This window comes from Carassius gibelio, chromosome B3, assembly GCF_023724105.1.
Source record: "Carassius gibelio isolate Cgi1373 ecotype wild population from Czech Republic chromosome B3, carGib1.2-hapl.c, whole genome shotgun sequence".
Lineage (NCBI taxonomy): Eukaryota > Metazoa > Chordata > Actinopteri > Cypriniformes > Cyprinidae > Carassius > Carassius gibelio.
The window spans coordinates 30,082,442-30,099,539 of record NC_068398.1 but is presented as its reverse complement, the minus strand read 5'-3'; the positions used below and the strand labels follow the sequence as shown (position 1 = coordinate 30,099,539).

Sequence of the window (17,098 nt, the reverse complement as noted above, 5' to 3'; positions counted from 1 at the left end):
TCAAACACATGCATTTCAAATATTATCACGCTGCATGATGAATTGCATCGTGGCAAACCATGTGTGTGATAAAAGTGCTTTATATTCTTTGCTCTGTAATCTAGTCAATGAAAAGTGCTGTGGGCGTTTCTCCATTAAACAAACAGCAGCTCATTACCAGCGCAAGCATCATCTCCAAGCCTTCAGCGGTGCTTCTCTATCACTGCCACTGACATCAGTTTAGCCCTCGATCCTTCACACCTTATAAAATCAGTCTGCGCCTCAGGTGCTTGTGTCCAGTCTCAGCTCCAGCTCCCAGTTTTGATGTGAATCTGAGGCAGACGATGAAGGAATCATCTCAGGGGACTGTGAGTTCATAGAGGACGTCAAGATGTCTGAACTGATGCAGTGATCACAGGTGGACAAGATCTTAACATTTTAAAATGACTTTAAAATCAGACAGAATTGTTTGCATTGTCATAATGCTAATAATAATTAACTATTAATTAGGGGTGTAACGATACGCGTATTCGTATTGAACCGTTCGGTACGACGCTTTCGGTTCGGTACGCGGTACGCATTATGTATACCGAACGGTTCGTTGGAGTAATTAATTATATTTGAAAAAAAAAAAAAAAGAGAGAGAGAGAAATATAATGATATGCGTTCAACAAGGTAGCCCAATAACCCAAACAACGTAACAGGCAACGCCCATGACACTCCCGAAGAAGAAAAAAACACCATCTTATATGTTTATGTTAGGCTACTCAGCAGGCGCTCGCTCACTCAGTACGCGCTGAAGGCTCGTTGCAAAATGGCCAATGCGTTTAACAGCCTAGAAAAAGAAGATCCTCCAGTAACCAACAGGTCTGGTGTTTGGGTGCACTTTGGATTCCCTTTAAGCTATAATGGTGATGGCAAGAGAGTGGTGGATAAAAAAACAACGGTATGTCGCATCTGCAACATGACAGGGTACACCAGCGGGAATAAAAAAAAAAAAAAAAAAACACCAGCGGGAATATCTGGGATATATGCGTCAGTACTATCTGGGAAAAGACGAAAAAAAGGAGAAACATGCACGCAGCAAACTATCCCTGCAGCATTTAGAAACTATAGCTTACAGGGAATCCAACCCAAACACCAGACCTGTTGGTTATTTTAGGATCTTATATTTCTGGTCTGTTAAAGGCATTCGACATTTTGCAACGAGCCTTCAGCGCGTGCTGAGTGAGCGAGCGCCTTAGGGGCCGTTCACATATCGTGCCTAAAAACGCATGGAAAACGCTAAGCGCGTCTTTCTCCTCCTTTCCAAAGCGCTTGGGCAGAAGCGCTCATGAGGCGTCTGTCTTTGCTAAGCAACAATGACGTGCTCTCTCCATGAGACGCGGAAATTTCAGCGAAGGATAAATGGATTTGCAGCTCTAAAAATCGCTTGCAGTAGCTCTGCTACTAAATTTATTTCAAAATTGCAATCCATATACAACTATGATCAGCTGATCCTTCATCTTGGCTGAGCTCTCAACGTTGTTACGGGAAAGGATGAAGCTGATTGGTTAGTTCTTGTCACATGACCCGCGGTGCGCTTGCGGCATTCTGAAAAGTTGAGATGTTTTTACATTTTGCTGTATCTAAAACGTATCGAACCGAACCGAACCGAACCGTGACATCAGTGTATCGTATCGAACCGAACCGTGAATTTTGTGAACCGTTACACCCCTACTATTAATCATCATCATCTAGGTGGATGATGACGCTTAATATGATGGGTACATGATGATAATGACAATAATATCATTATTACTGTTCTATTACTATTTAATGATCTTCTGTTGGTCTTCCACTGTTGGTGTCATCAGGAAACAGGAGACACGATGATAAATGAAAAACACAGATGAAAGTTATCTGTGATAGTGAAGTCCAGTCATGTTTGAAGCATCAGGGATCATCCAGATGCTTTCTTCTCATCATGCCCTTGTGTGCCAGGCTATATTTGTCTTTGCACTACCACTAATGTTCCCCACTTTCATCTGTAACCTTTGTGTTTCTGTCAGGGGCCGGTGCAGGGTCAAACACCTCTCGTAGGGAAACACTGAGCAATGATCTGGGCTGCCAGGAGTTGACTAACCGCAGGCGACGGAAACTTAAGAGAACGTGAAGGATGTGGGCGAACAGACTGGGACCAGATCCATTAACCACGTGCCCAGCAGCAAATCTGTGTGAGACCTCCAAACAACCACAAAATTAACTTCAGCAGGAGCTCATTCATAATACAGCAGAAGCCAGCTGTCTACCTCCCTGACCTTCAATTTACCGCAGGCTCAAGGGCCACAGCCAGTTCATATACACCAGGGGAAAAAATCTGAGATAATGTGTACCCAATTACAAGAACTTAATTTTTGGAAACCGATTACGTAATACAGATAACATGTGATTGATTACTACCCTGCTCTGGTGTCAATATATTATAAAGATGAAAATAATATTAATTTGGTATATTACCGTATTTTCCGGACTAAAGTCGCACTTTTTTTCCATAGTTTGGCTGGGCCTGCGACTTATAGTCAGGTGCGACTTATTCATCCAAATTAATTTGACATGAACCAAGAGAAAACATTACCGTCTCCAGCCGCGAGAGCTCGCGGCTGGAGACGGTAATGTTTTCTCTTGGTTCTAAATAAATGCGATTTAAAAATAAATTGATTAAAATGCAGTGGTTGCCTCTAAAGAGCACAGACAAAGCCTTAGTTTATTAAGATAATTCTTTTATTTGAGTAACTTATTTTATGTTTTAATTTTTTTTTTAGTTTGTTTTAAAAATTCTATCCATTTTTGTTAAATTTCAATTTCAGAAAGAAACGTGCAGCAATAGCCTAATAAAAGGAAACCTTTTAATTTCCTGTATAATTGAGAAAATCAAAGTGTGAATCAAATCGAATCGTGAGTTTGAAATGAAGTCAGAAATGAAAACTAGAGAATAGCAAGGTAATATTAATAATAATATTCATATTTTTTCTTTCTTTTTTTCATACATTTGACAGACTTTGGAGAAAAAGAAAGAAAAAACATCAAGGCAATCTAACCCATTCTGTCCATTCTTTTTCATTTGAACTGAGCAGTCCATTACATGCGCCCTACACAAGTGAACTCCACTGATCCCTGCTGTCCAAATATCACTACAGTGAAAACAAAAAAAGCATCAGGTTTTGTCAGGTCTCGGTCCTATTTGAATCACCACTGACAGCCTGCAGTAATAAATTAAGATCAGAGGATTCACTTCAGATGTTTCCAGCTCAATCTATGAGCTGCTAAAACAAGTTGGAATAAATTTACCGTGAGCTGAAACTGGGATGTGTTATAAAGAAATAAGACGTTTCACTGAAAAGAACCTGAACACAAAGGCTTGATTATGAACAGAGCTTTAAAAAATACATGCAGGGGATATGAAAGCAATGTTTAAACGATAAAAGATTAAACCGGAGACGGGTGATCCCAAAGATGTCAGGTTTTATGGCTATAGGAGGTTTCTATAACATTTCTATCTTAAGAAATGTTTCATGATCCCAAATAAATATGAATGCGATCCACAAATATATGTGGAGTTTTCAGAGAAAATGAATAAATGTGATTGGCTGGAGCAAGAACATTCTGCGGTCTCTTATATGATTAGCTTGAGTAGATGGCAAGTGAAGTCCATGAATTTGTGGATTTGTGTGCACATCTTGACACTAGAAATGCTTCAAAATCCACAAATGCATGCAGTGATTCACATACAGTATGCACGGGAAACATATCACAAATTAATGCCAAAAACAATATTTGTGTTGATAAATGGCAAAGGCCGTTTTATTTATTTGTGAATTTTGTAAACCTCCTAACATATAGGGTAATTTTGGTATTTGTGAATTTGTTTGATTTTTGGGAATCTCTTTGCATTTGTGGACCATACTCTTTTACGAAACAATTCTAGACAGGCAACAGTGTGCAAAATTAATTCATCTGCAACCAATCATCAATTTAGTGTTAAAAGAGCTCCGCGATGGAACATGCAGTACTAGCTATACAGAATTTATATGAATACAGCATTATCGAGTAAAGAATGGAAACGAGCAATATAGAAACACCGAGACACCATGATCTAGCAACCACCTAGAAATGTGCAGAAAGCCACCCAAGCAACTGCATAGCAACAAAATGGGACTCACAACAGCCTTGCATAACAGCAGTGGGGTTTTCAGTCAAGCAGCATTCGCTACAACTATATATACACATTCATTTCTGCATCTGGAAAACTGAACTGAAAAAAGTAATTACCTAAAATTGAAAAATTTAATTGAAAACACTATTTTTAAAAATTAGGGCAAAGGAAAAATGCATTAGGCCCAAAAAAAAAAAAAAAAAAAAAAAAAGCTAAATATGACTGTTTTCTAAAGGGGCGGTCACACTAGACTTTGAACGTGCAAAATTTTTCGGATGCCACTGTGAATATGGGCAGGAGCAGGTTATAATGGTCTCTCCTCAGTTACCACAAAATTGATTAATATGAGCTTGTATTGTGTCTTTTGCGATGGCGTCGAAAACATCTTTTATATTGAAATCTCAGTCTCTCTCTTTACATAAATATAATTAACATCTGAAGACTGCGTTGCTATTTTTTCTTTTTTTTACTCAAAACCTTTCATGCGTTTTGGCCCTTCATTTACATGACAATGGTGTTTTGGGGCCTAAAATTATGCAAACTTTTCAAATTCTCAATTATTATTATTTTTTTTATAATATCATAATCGTTTCCATGTAAACTACAAAAACGTGTATTTGTAAAAACGGTGATGTCATATGCCGGCATCTACTAGGGCTGGATAATTAATTGAAATTAAATTGCGAAGGCAATAAATCGTGATTTGGCAGAAGCTGCGATTGTCGTGTATTTTTCAGTGAAGCACAGTTCTGTGATCCACGGTAAATCTCCATCCAAAGCCAGAGGGCGCTTTCAAGGTGAAAATACCAATATGCCCCGAAGAAGAAATCCAGGAAATGCTCAATCACTGCAGCTGAATAAACAGAAAATTTAACTGCTTTCATTGATTCAGTAAGACTAATAAACAGAAGTCTACAGCAATATATGGTTTATCGGAGTTCTTATTATTATAATTTTCATAATAATAAAGTATATCTATAATGAAATGCTAATCGACATGGCCTTTATCACTGCTTAGAATACAATAAAATACTGTGTGCCTTAATAATTCTGTTTAAGAATCCACATCATCTCACAGAAGGATTTATTTCAAACACTCGACTGATGTTATGAAGGGAGTTTGGAGTAAAGACATGTTATTAAATCTGTTATTTTCACACACTTTCAGATGGAGCAGAATTTACTACACAGAGCTGTAGTTCACTGAGAAGATACGCAAACAGCTGTCATTATAGCGAACGGTTTGTCAATTTAATAATCTTACGATTATATCGTCTGTGATTACGAATGCGATTTTGCATAGCTTGTCAGAGAACTACAGCTCTGTGTAGAAAATACTGCTCCACCTGAAAACAGGTGAAGGAGATTTACTACTAATAACAGAACTGGCTTTACTGACAAAATGCACATGACAATCACAATAAATTAAATAAATCTTATCTACTGGTCTGGGATGCATATTACAGCATTTCAGTCCTTTTCGAGGATCCAACTGAGTGGGGATCTAAACATGAAGCTTTACAAAAATGCAAAGGAAAAACATTTCCATTTTAAGTATATCGTTGTTGTGGAAACATACCCTAAATGTAGGCTCTCCAGGACTCTCCAGGGTACTCCAGCACATGCACACTCTTCAAAACGCCACTTTCATTATCTTGACAAAGATGAGGGATGAAAAGTGTATATATATGGAATGAAAGATAAAGTTTGTGACTTTGTAATGCATTTTAGCTTGCTTTTTTTTTTACTCAAGAGCAGGATCTATCCAAGTCCATCACTTCATCCAAAATCTCACACTTCAAAATCTTCAGTGTCTAGTGAAAGTCATTACAATCCAATTTTAAGAGAACCTTGAGTTCCAACAGAAAAATGTCCAATTAAAGCAAAGCAAGCATCTTTCCTTGCACCTGTGAAGCCCCTGAGCTTCAGCTGGCCACGGCTTGATTTCTCACCTTAATAAAGATGTTACTGTATTTATTTCATAGTTGAGACAGAATAATTGCTGTTGAATAAAACTGGCAGTCAACAGAAAGGAAAGTATCATTCTTTAATTGAGATCTCTTGGATTATCATAAAGTTTTCTCCCAAACAGCAATGAGACCAAAAGGAAAGAAAATGGACATGTATGCTTAAAGTCTTCATTTTTAATCAAATTATTTGCCAGGAAACTGCTGAATCAGTTTCCAAAACACACTGAACGATTCTTATCCAAAATGGACTGATGATCTGAGCTGTTCTCACTGATTTGTTAAATTGTTTAAATCAGACTCAAAATGTCTCAAGAACCAAGAGAACCGCTGAGTCTGTGCATGACCGAAAGAAAAATCCTATTTAAAGCGGTGCCGCAAATAAAGATCTGTTCAAACTCACTGCATGTTAACGCCCATGCATCTTCAGGGCTGCTGTAGCAGTTTTAAAATGATAACAATAACATGTCTGCACAGTAGGGCTGGGCGATATGGAGCAAAAAATATATCTCGATATATTTTGCTATATCTCGATATACGATATATATCTCGATATCTTTACAGGAAAAATAACCCCCAAAAAACTACTGCAAAAACAAATATGGCAAATATTACATGTTAAGGGGCCTATGAAACATTTTATTTTTTTCTTCACCATATGTTTTATTGTTACCTAATTCTGTGTTTTAGCATGTGCAATTATTTAAATGCATAAAAACAACTTAATTAGTTAAAAACAATTCTTAAAATAGCCTTATGTGAAATGTTTTTTTTCCCTTCAGAAATTCTGTGTATTTACATTTTTCTGATTATCACATGAAGGCATAAAACATTCATTTAATTTATCTTTTAATTATTTAAAATTAAGCAAACTTTATTTTTTGGTAAACAAAGGGGATTTACTATTAAAAATAAAACATGGGAGAAATGTTGTGTGATTATTCCTTATAAAATTATGTTCGTTTCATTTTAATAGTAGTAGTAGTGGGCTATCTACATTCTGCTGTACAATAGTAATAGATTTCTGTCAAATACTTTTATTTTGACGGGTTTACCTTTACAGTTCTGTGTATGTGATACCACAGTCTATGATGTGATATGAGCTAGTCTTACTCAAATCAAACGGTCAGATGCTCATGAAGTGACTCTCTAGTGCAGTTCTGGAGATGTTCCTCATGTGTTCACGTCTTTATTTAGAGAGAGGAAAGACAATGAAATCAGCGCGAGCGTTATGCGAGCTTCCGTGTTTAATGAATGAAGACGCGCTTCTGCTCCATTCGTTGGCACAGACACGCAGAACATGCAGGATTCATATTTAAATAGACTTTTCCGGGTTAATATTTGCAGATATTAGTCCATTTCGCGATTTGATGTAAGTGCATGACCGACTTTTGATTAATTCATTTAAAATTTGACCAATTCCGTGACATTCCGCGTTAAACTGTAAATTCCATTTTTATGACTGGATTCCGCGATTCCGTCCGCGTTTCATTAGGCCCTACAGTAGACATCTGCCTGCCGTTCGCCCTACGCCTTAAAACTGAAGTATCTCCATATAATGGAGCCAGTTGTCTTTGTTTTTTTTTGACTAGTTCTCTACACGCAAGGTAAGAGGGGACAAAAGCAAGGAGGCGGGGGGCGAGCGAGCGGGGGCGAGCACAGCACAGGGAAGGCAAACAAGCAAAGTGGCGGAATCAGAATATAAACAATATATCGATATATACGATATGTCAAAATCCATATCGTGTTTAAAAAATATCTCGATATATTTTAAATATCGAGATATCGCCCACCCCTACTGCACAGCATTTTTTTTTTCTGTTTTCTTTGTATTTAAAACCTACACGGTATATTTTGCTATTCACTTGTTTGCATACTTGACTTATCAGTAACATTGATATCTTACTACATTCACTTTATTTATTTATTTTGATAATGTATGTTTTGGTAATAAAACAAAATTACATTTAAAATAAAATACCTAAAAGTTCAGAAAAAATATCTTAATATAAATGCAAACATAAATATAACATTTATATTAAAACTATAGGAAAAAAATAGAAATATGTTCAGTACATTACCAATCAAGAATATTTTTTTTTTGTAAAAATAAGAAAACATAAATATAAAAACAAGGTATGTTTTCTAAGGTATCTGTAGCAAAAAATAAAATACCAAATAAAACAATCATGTCCTGGGACGAGATGATATCTAAAACTTACTCAAGCTCAGGAGAAGAGCTTTCATTTTATCACCTCACTCATGCAGTCATTCTTTTTCTGGCATCCCTCCACAACTGATTATCTGTAATGAATTGAGTCTGGCAGGCAACTTGGAGGTCTTTATCACTCAAGGCCGATAAATGTTACAATGAATGTTAGTTCAGTGCATGCATACAAAGAGGGTAACTCTCTACAAATACAACATACAGCAAAAGCAAGACACACTTGTTTCCAAGAGCCAAGAAAATGTCCTTGATGGCAGTCAACATGTCATCTGAAGACATCTGGGAAGCCGTGATCTGTAATCGCTGTAATCAACTCTGCAACCTTTCATGAGACCTTTAATTGATCAAACAGATTTTAACTAACAGTCTCAGCCGTTGCTAGGTAAATCAATCAACCATAACGTCTGCAGATGGCTGTCCCCTCCTATTAAAACACACGCCCATGTCCACAAACATATCACAGATGTGCTAATAGTTTTATAATGATAATCAAGCCATCAGAATGTCGTGCTAATTTGGGGTCTAGCTTACTCTATTTACAGTATGCAAACGGATGTATAACTAGATTTGTGAAACACGGATATTAACGATGACGCTTGCTTGAACACAAAATACATCTGTGGTGTCAGTCAGCAGATGGGCTGCAGAAGCACAAAGCCACATGACGGGAAGACCGCAGCCACTCTGATGCTGTACTGATAGATCTGATCTCAGATCCATACCATCCAAATACAGTCACATTCAGGCAGTCCATCTGAGATGCAGATTCATGCGCATATGCACAGACTATATTCCTACCTAGTTAGTGGGAACAGAAATTGTCTGGATATTAGTTCTCAGTGTTTAGATCACATTAAAAGCTATCTGTATATACACACACAAGAGACTTATATATATATCCATTAAAAAAAATCATGTTTTCCTTCATACATCCCTTTGAAATGGGTGCTTATAACTTGTTTTTTAATTGCCAATAAGTGAATTTTTGTCAACTTTTTATGTGTATGTATGTAACATCTGAACATCAAATCTGATTTTATGCTTTTTATGGATTGAACATCCAGACTGATGTTAAATATTTGTTTTCATTATACTGTTAGGATCAGGATCCAGCTACTGTGGATCCAAACAACCCCAATGTAATGCAATCAAAACGGTGCTAATCTTTTATTTACTTGAGAGAAGAAAAGATTATATCGGCCTTCCGTTTCAGTAAAAACACTGGTTTGATAGAGAGGCACTTATAAAGCAGCCTCCGTTCCCATCCGATGACTGCAATGAAAAGTTGATCAAAATAATCATCAGCATTTTGTTTTCCCATTTAAAAAAAATGTAAATCTTAAAACCGCACTAAATGAACAACAACAACAACTCAATGTAGTAACAGGAACGGAAAATTCTACAGCTCCACCAAGTGGATTTAACTCCAGATCTTTCTCTGAGAAAAGAGGCAAAAGTTGCACACAACGAAACGGAAATAAACTGTACTCTAATGGACAAAAATGTAATTTTGGCCACATTAATTAGCCTATAATAAAAGTCAATGGACTAAATAGTAGGCTACGCCACTCTACAAATTAGTTACTGGATATGAACCCTTTTCATATATTTTCACAATCACTAAATATAAACCTACCTCTTCCACTGTTAGTGGCATGCATATCCGGTATTCCTTCAACAACATTGTCCTCTCCTTGTGATTCCCACGCGCTAGATCGAGTGCCGGAGATCATTTAAATCAATTCAGCCATCTGGAGATGAATGCACTCACGAGTTGTCATAGATAAAGATGGGAAATATATCAGTGTAGTTCTGTGGGAACGCGCTTGCTCGGCGATGTGTGTTCCGCGCGCAGCTTGTGATGTTGTAATGAAGTCACTCTTGGAATCCGCCGAGGCTCGTGCGCTTTTACGCACAGGGAAACGCGCCAGAAACCCAGCGGAGAAGACGACTGTCGCGGTGTCTCGGTGTTTGTGGGGGGTTAAACTTTAGAAAGAAGCGGGTCTCTGCTCTCGTCTTCTTTGTCACGTAGCCCAGCGCCCCGTGCACCTGTCCCGTCCCGCTCCGCGTAGATGATGATGATGATGATACAGCGATGGTTTGCGTAAATCTCAGAGCGGACTCGGTGCAGCTGGAGTTAGCGTCATTGTTTTCGTCGTCTAGTGAAATGAGAGATGCTGTCGTTTCCTCCGCTGCGCTAACGCGGGATGGTAAGTTTGCGAGGAGAAAGACACGCTGTGGCGGTGTGCTGCAACGCATCCTAGTCTTTTCATCGGATAATACCGCCTTCAAGCGACAGGCGGCGCTGCTCACTACAACATTACACACCAATCGCAGCAAGAGACACCGCGAAAAAGAGTTGATTTGTTTGTTTGTTTTGTGAGTTTGTTTTGTGAGTTTGCAAGTGGTTAAGAAAATCGAACCCGGGTCTCTTATATGCTCTGTAACATAAGACACTACAACATGTAACATACTGTGACAAATATTAAATAAATCAATATTCAGTAAATGTGTTAAATTGATTCATCAAGGAATCCAGAAAAAAGTACAGTTTTCAAAAAATAAACAATAAATACAATTAAAAATTAAGTAACAAAACTGTTTTAAGTAACAGTTAAACATTTTAAAATTTTTTCCTGTTTAAAATAACTGCTTCCTATTGGAATATATTTTAAAATGTAATTTATTCCTGTGATATCAAAGCTGAATTTTCAGCATCATTACTCCAGTCTTCAGTGGCACATGACTCTTAAGAAATCATTCAAATATGCTGATTTGCAGTTCAGGAAACATTTATTATTATTATCAATATTTAAAACGGTTGAGTAATTTTTTTAGTATTTTTTGATGAATAGATTTTATCTGAAATAAAAAGCGTTTGAAACACTGTACACTATACCAATCAAAAGCTTGGAGTCAGTATATTCAAATCATTATGTATTTATTATTAAATTATGAATTTATAGAAAATAATACTTTTATTTAGCAAGGATGCATTAAATTGATCAAAAGGGATGATATAGACGTTTATGTTTCAGATAATGTTTCATTTTATCTTTTTCAGATAAATGCTGTTCTTCTGAATTTGCTGTTCATATTATATTTTCAATATAATAATAATAATAATAATAATAATAATAATAAATAATTTTTTGTAATGATGCTAAAATTCAGCTTTGAAAACACATAAATAAATTACATTTTAAAATATATTCAAATAGAAAGCAGTTCAAACAGTAAAAATATTTCACAATATTACTGCTTTTGCTGTTGTTTGGAGCAAATAAACGCGGGCTTGGTGAGCAGAATAGAATTATAAAATAAATAAATAAACATTAAAATTATCGCTGTCCAAAATCTTTTGACTGGTAGTGTAAGAGAAAATAATTGTAAAAAATAATTAAAAAATCCTGCAAACTTTTGACCAGTGGTTAGAGTGAAGTTGAAGTTCTATACAAATAGATTAGAATTTTGTATAAAGTGTCTGAGGTACATCCAATATTACTGAGCAGAAGAAGAAAAAACACACACGCACCGTCAATATAATAAAAAGTATTTATTTATATACAATATAAAAGCCAATTATTAATTAATTACATTCTTTATTTATTAAATAGACAAACGTTACTAATTACACAACTCCGTATGAACTGCTCTTCTACATGCCTTTATATTTTAGGAAGGGACTGGCAGAGAGGAATAAAATCTAAAAGCCCCCTGCTCTGAACATGCTCTGAAGTGTGAGGGTCCTCTCTGGCAGGAAGCAGTGCGCAGAAAAATCGGACCCATAATGCATTGCGACAGGCTGACAAGTGGATCCAAGATGGCGTAGAAAGTAAAGCTAGGTAAGTGCAGACTTCCTCTAACACCTTCCTGCGGTGCACCGTCCGCCCTCCTCACCTCCGCCAGCCGTCTGTCCCGACATCCAGATGCGGCTGTCAGCTCGCGTGTCCCGAGCGTCAGAACGCGAAAAATCGCGGCGCACTTCTGCACGATTATTGTGATGATGACAAGGCCCGAGCGCAGCTGCGCTACACTGACTAGCAGCTAAAGATGCGCGCGTCTAACTGCGATCCTCGCGTCACATCTTGTGCCGTTCACCACACACACGGGCAGATGCGCGAGTGCAGGGTGTATCTGAGTGAGAATCAGTGCGGATTGTTATGTTAATGTTGCAGGATCGTGTGAATCTGTGTGTCCGGGGGCGGCTGGAACCCAAGGCCAAGAGAGCAGCGATCATCGCAGTCCACACACACACATTATAACCTTTCCCTCTCGTGATTAATCGTGATTATCAATCCCTATGCTAGCCCCGTGCTAATATATCGCATGTAACCGCGCACTATGGCTGGTTTGGAGTGTGTTTGCGTTGATTTGGCCGCACACGCAGTTGTTGTTGTTCTCCGGGATGGACCGGACACAGTGGCTGTGTTTCAAACCCTAGCGGGCTGTCTTCCCAGACACCACGGCTGAGCGACGTAAACGCTTTTTCCGAACGTTCTAATGGAACGCTAGAAGCGAGCGTCTCGAAGGCGTCTGGTGTTCTCTGGGTAGGCAGCTCGCTAGCTTTTGAGACGCGACCACACACTCGCACTCAGACGGGACATCTATTATTAACTGACCCGGAATCCAAATATAGAGTGTTTATATATTTTACTGAGGCTCAGTTGCCTTGTTTGGCGCGCTGGAGGTTAATTAGATGTTGGTTTGAGAAGACTGTGTGTTATTGTGTGATATCTGACAGTCCCATTCTCTGTGTGTGGAAGTGAGAGACACTCTGCACTCTGTGTGTGTGTGTTATACATGGGAACCAGAGGTCATGCAAATATCAACAACAGTACAGTTATGTACGTCATGTTATCTGATTGTCATGTGAGACTACATCAATATTGTTTTCGACTTTCTATAAGCAAACTTTATTAACAACTTGCAGGATCCAATGGATTTGATAGTTGTTTACAATTCATTTCACATTGAGTTATTGCGATCATTAACTTATAAGCATAAAGTAAATCAATTTGTGTACATTTGTTTTATATATCATATTTGCTGATAGCTGATAAAGTTTCCAGTTTATTTTTTTCTTGCAGCCCCAGACTACATTACATGTAATAATGCAAAATAAATCTTAAGATAAAAGCAGCAGTGTAATTAAAATTATGTAAAGCTTAAGCATTTTATTTTTTGGTGGGCACAATAGTAGTTACCTCTTAAAAAAATATATCGATGTGTTTTCATATATATATATATATATATATATATATATATATATATATATATATATATATATATATATATATATTCCAGGTTTTATATAATGCTTTATATTCAAAACCATCTTAGAGGTTAGTATAATTTTTGCCCATATTTTTGGAAAAAAGATTTAATAAGCATTATAATTATTGTTGTTATTATTATTAATTATAAGAATGGTAGTATAAATGCATTCACCAAGATTCAAGTACAGTTATTCTTACTGTGGTAAATCTGGTTATGTAGTGGGTTTTGGTGATCATAGTCAAAAAGAAAGAAAGAAAAACAACAGGCAAATTTTGTTTGTACAGATGCCATTTCTCCATATATGGTTTTACATTAGTAACAATAACTGTATTTATTGTATTTTGTTGGGGACTCTAGTTTCCATAGTACATTTACAAAGCGGTGGTATTTCTGGTTATTTTATGGTACATTATAATTTAGAAAATCATTTTGATTTATATTTAAAGTTAAGCCCGTGAACGAACAAGCTGTTGCTGGTGTCTAGTCATATTATGATCAATATAATATAAATATAATATTTAGCTTTTAGATTAGTGGCTTGGGTTTTGTTTTAGTTTCATGCAATACAATATTTGGAGCATCCACTCAACAACAAAAAAAAACAATGTGGAAAAAGCGTTCACAGCAGCCTCCACTAACTCAGCCCAGATGGGCGTTACAGCTGTGACCTAATTATTACAGAAAAGGAAGAATGACTCCTTACTACAACAGTATTCGCACTACAAACCAGTGCAACCGGTGGGGAAATGTGTATTTGAATGCCCTTTTATGTGCGTTTTAGCTAATTCTTCAGATAAACAAACTTTTGAGTGTGCCTTCTGCTTTTATAGTTGTATCTGCCTTGAATAATAATCATATTTTGAGTTGTTTAACCCTTTGTGTCTCCCAGAAACTCTGTCCCAGAGTCATGGAGGACAGGAGGCCACAGAAGTCATGTGACGAGGCCATTGGATCATTAGTGAGGCAGGAGTATGAGGCGGCAGTGGCTCACAGCACAGAGGCCCTGCTGGCCATGGGGCCCCGGACCCTGGCCCCCAGCACGGCCTTCCTCCGAAAGCGTGCCCTGCTCTACCGCATAGCAGCACGACTCCAGCTGGTGAGGCTGCATGTTTCCTTAACTCTATTACTGAAGTGTTTAGGCAATTCATGTGCTGTGAATTTTTTATTTATTTATTTTTATATAGGTTTTAATTTTTGTGGTGTTTATGAAGACGTAAAGTGGCAAAGCAGCACTGAAGATCAGACTTACACTTCAGACTTTTAAATACTGTTTTGTCACTGTTGCTTAACCCAAAATAAAACATTATTCCCATTTGTATGGGGATGTGTATGCATTTATTTTTGCACAAAAAACAACAACAACAACTGCTGTGTTCTTATTTAAGAAATATAACTGCCTTTGAAGATGAGCTTGACTGCAGACTCAGTTGTTAGTCTGTAAATGACCAGGTTCAAGAGTCAAATAACTATAAAACTAGCATCTGCTGAATGTATTGTTTCTGGTGAAAGGTTCGAGTACTTCAAGAAAAGTGTTAGAAAAAAGTCAATATCAAAAATTAAGAACTGACTACATTTTTGCTTTAAAATGCTTAACTATGAATTAATGTGGACCCTATAATTTTCACTATAATTTCTTAGTTATTTATGCACCCATTTATAGGATACATTTTTGATTGGAGAGTGGATAAGTAGGGCTGTAGTACTCGAGTCCGGTCTTGGACTCGAGTCTGGACTCGAGACATTTTTCTGTCTTCTCTGACTTGTCTCGGACTCGTTGAATTTGCACTCGGACTTGTCTCGGACTTGGCCATTGGACTCGCCAAGTCTTCTAGTTGGTCTCGACCGAGTCCAGCAAAAAAATAAAATAAAAAATTTCTCCCTCAAAACAAAACCACATTTGCACGATGTCGCGACTGAAAACGTGTGGAAAACGCTAGGCGCGCCGCTCTCCTTATTTCCAAAGCACTCTGTAGCCTGAGCTTACGCTCCAGTGGCGTCTGCTGTTGCTGGGCAACCATGACCCGCTCTCCATGATGACGCAGAAGTTTCAGCAAAGAATAAATGGAATTCCAGCACTTAAAATCACTTGCAGTAGCTCTGCTAATAGATTCATTTAAAAAATGGCTATCCTTGTACAACTATGATCATCTGTTTCTCCATCTTGCCTTAGCTTTCAGTATTGTTCCGAGAAAGGATGTGCATAACCAGTGGTGCACTTACTGCGACCTGAAAAGTTTAGATGTTTCTAATTTAATTTTCTACTTGTTAGATTGTGTTTGATTTACGTCTACACCTAGATAGCCTTTTTTTTTTTATCAATAAACGCGTATTAATGCATAGCCTTATGCAACAATTACATATGTAAATTTTAAAAACTTTAAAATATATATGACATTACATATTTACATTTTCATGTAACAGCCAGTATTTGTATCTGTAACAATCACAAAATGTTTCCTATCTGCATTCGGATACAACATCGTACAGTTACTTGATAAGACTATTATGACTTTTTATATATTTTTTCGTAGTTATCACTGAACAAGTATGTCGTGTTAAACTGAAATAATTATTAATTTCTAAAATAATATTTATCATGCAAGCAGAGAGATGTCATGAAAAACGTTTAGTGATCATTTGAACACGACTGAATCCATTCAATGCGCACATTTTCATTACGCAGAAAACTTTGAGCGAGTCTTAATGTTAATGAACTTCACTAAACAGATGTGTGTGTTCCGCGCAAACCAGCAAAAGGTAAATATGCAAACATGTAGGACAAGTAGACAATGTATCCGTATCGAAGCTGATTATTAGCCTACTCTTGAGAGAGAACTGATTTGGTTTTTGAGAGACTGAGACGCGCATCGCGGCTGTTTGATTGGTGAGCGCTGTGCTTATTCCATTCATTCGTATCATGGTAGCCTAAGCTTTCAATATTTGCCTTTTAAATATATACAAATAATATAACGTGTAGCTATGATGTATTATTATAGGTAAAATTACTCTTGCAACGCTCTGATTTCTGAGAGATAAACAGAGAGGCGACAACAATGCGGTGTTTGATTTGCACTCTTTTCACTCATAAAGTTTACATTGATTCACTTCTGGCGCTGATCCCCTGGCTCACCTGTTATCTAGCAAACACCAGACTCTGTCAGCTTTAGCCGAGTATTCAGGCAGAATTATTCCTTGAGCGTTATTCGTTTTTTAAGCAATTATCCTTGCCATTCCGAATAAGGTATTCGGCTTCAGGCACAACCCTAATTATTACATTACATGTTTTATTTTTACATGCAACATAGATAAGGTCATATAGTAACAGCTCCACGCAATATTGTAATTCTAAAATTCACGTCGTACTTGCAAACACTTTGTATGCATTATGGTTAATGCATGCTGGAGTAGTCGATTGTTTCCGACAGAGCTCGACTAGTCTATGCAAGCACT

The 17,098-nt window shown here is 37.2% G+C and overlaps 2 protein-coding genes across 2 annotated transcripts in view; one reads left to right on the top strand and one right to left on the bottom strand.

Moving 5' to 3' along the window:
- Positions 1-10,658, bottom strand: part of pitpnc1a (phosphatidylinositol transfer protein cytoplasmic 1a) — a 73,159-nt gene extending 62,501 nt beyond the window's left edge. The window contains exon 1 of the mRNA XM_052552182.1: positions 10,005-10,658. Coding sequence (XP_052408142.1) covers positions 10,005-10,052 — 48 coding nt within the window. The 5' untranslated portion in view covers positions 10,053-10,658. The remainder of the gene's footprint in view (positions 1-10,004) is intronic.
- A 1,442-nt stretch (positions 10,659-12,100) lies between these two features.
- The window catches only part of helz (helicase with zinc finger), a 61,038-nt gene continuing 56,040 nt past the window's right edge, over positions 12,101-17,098 (top strand). Inside the window, exons 1-2 of the mRNA XM_052549957.1 lie at positions 12,101-12,213; positions 14,538-14,744. Of these exons, the coding sequence (XP_052405917.1) occupies positions 14,556-14,744 (189 nt within the window). The 5' untranslated portion in view covers positions 12,101-12,213; positions 14,538-14,555. The remainder of the gene's footprint in view (positions 12,214-14,537; positions 14,745-17,098) is intronic.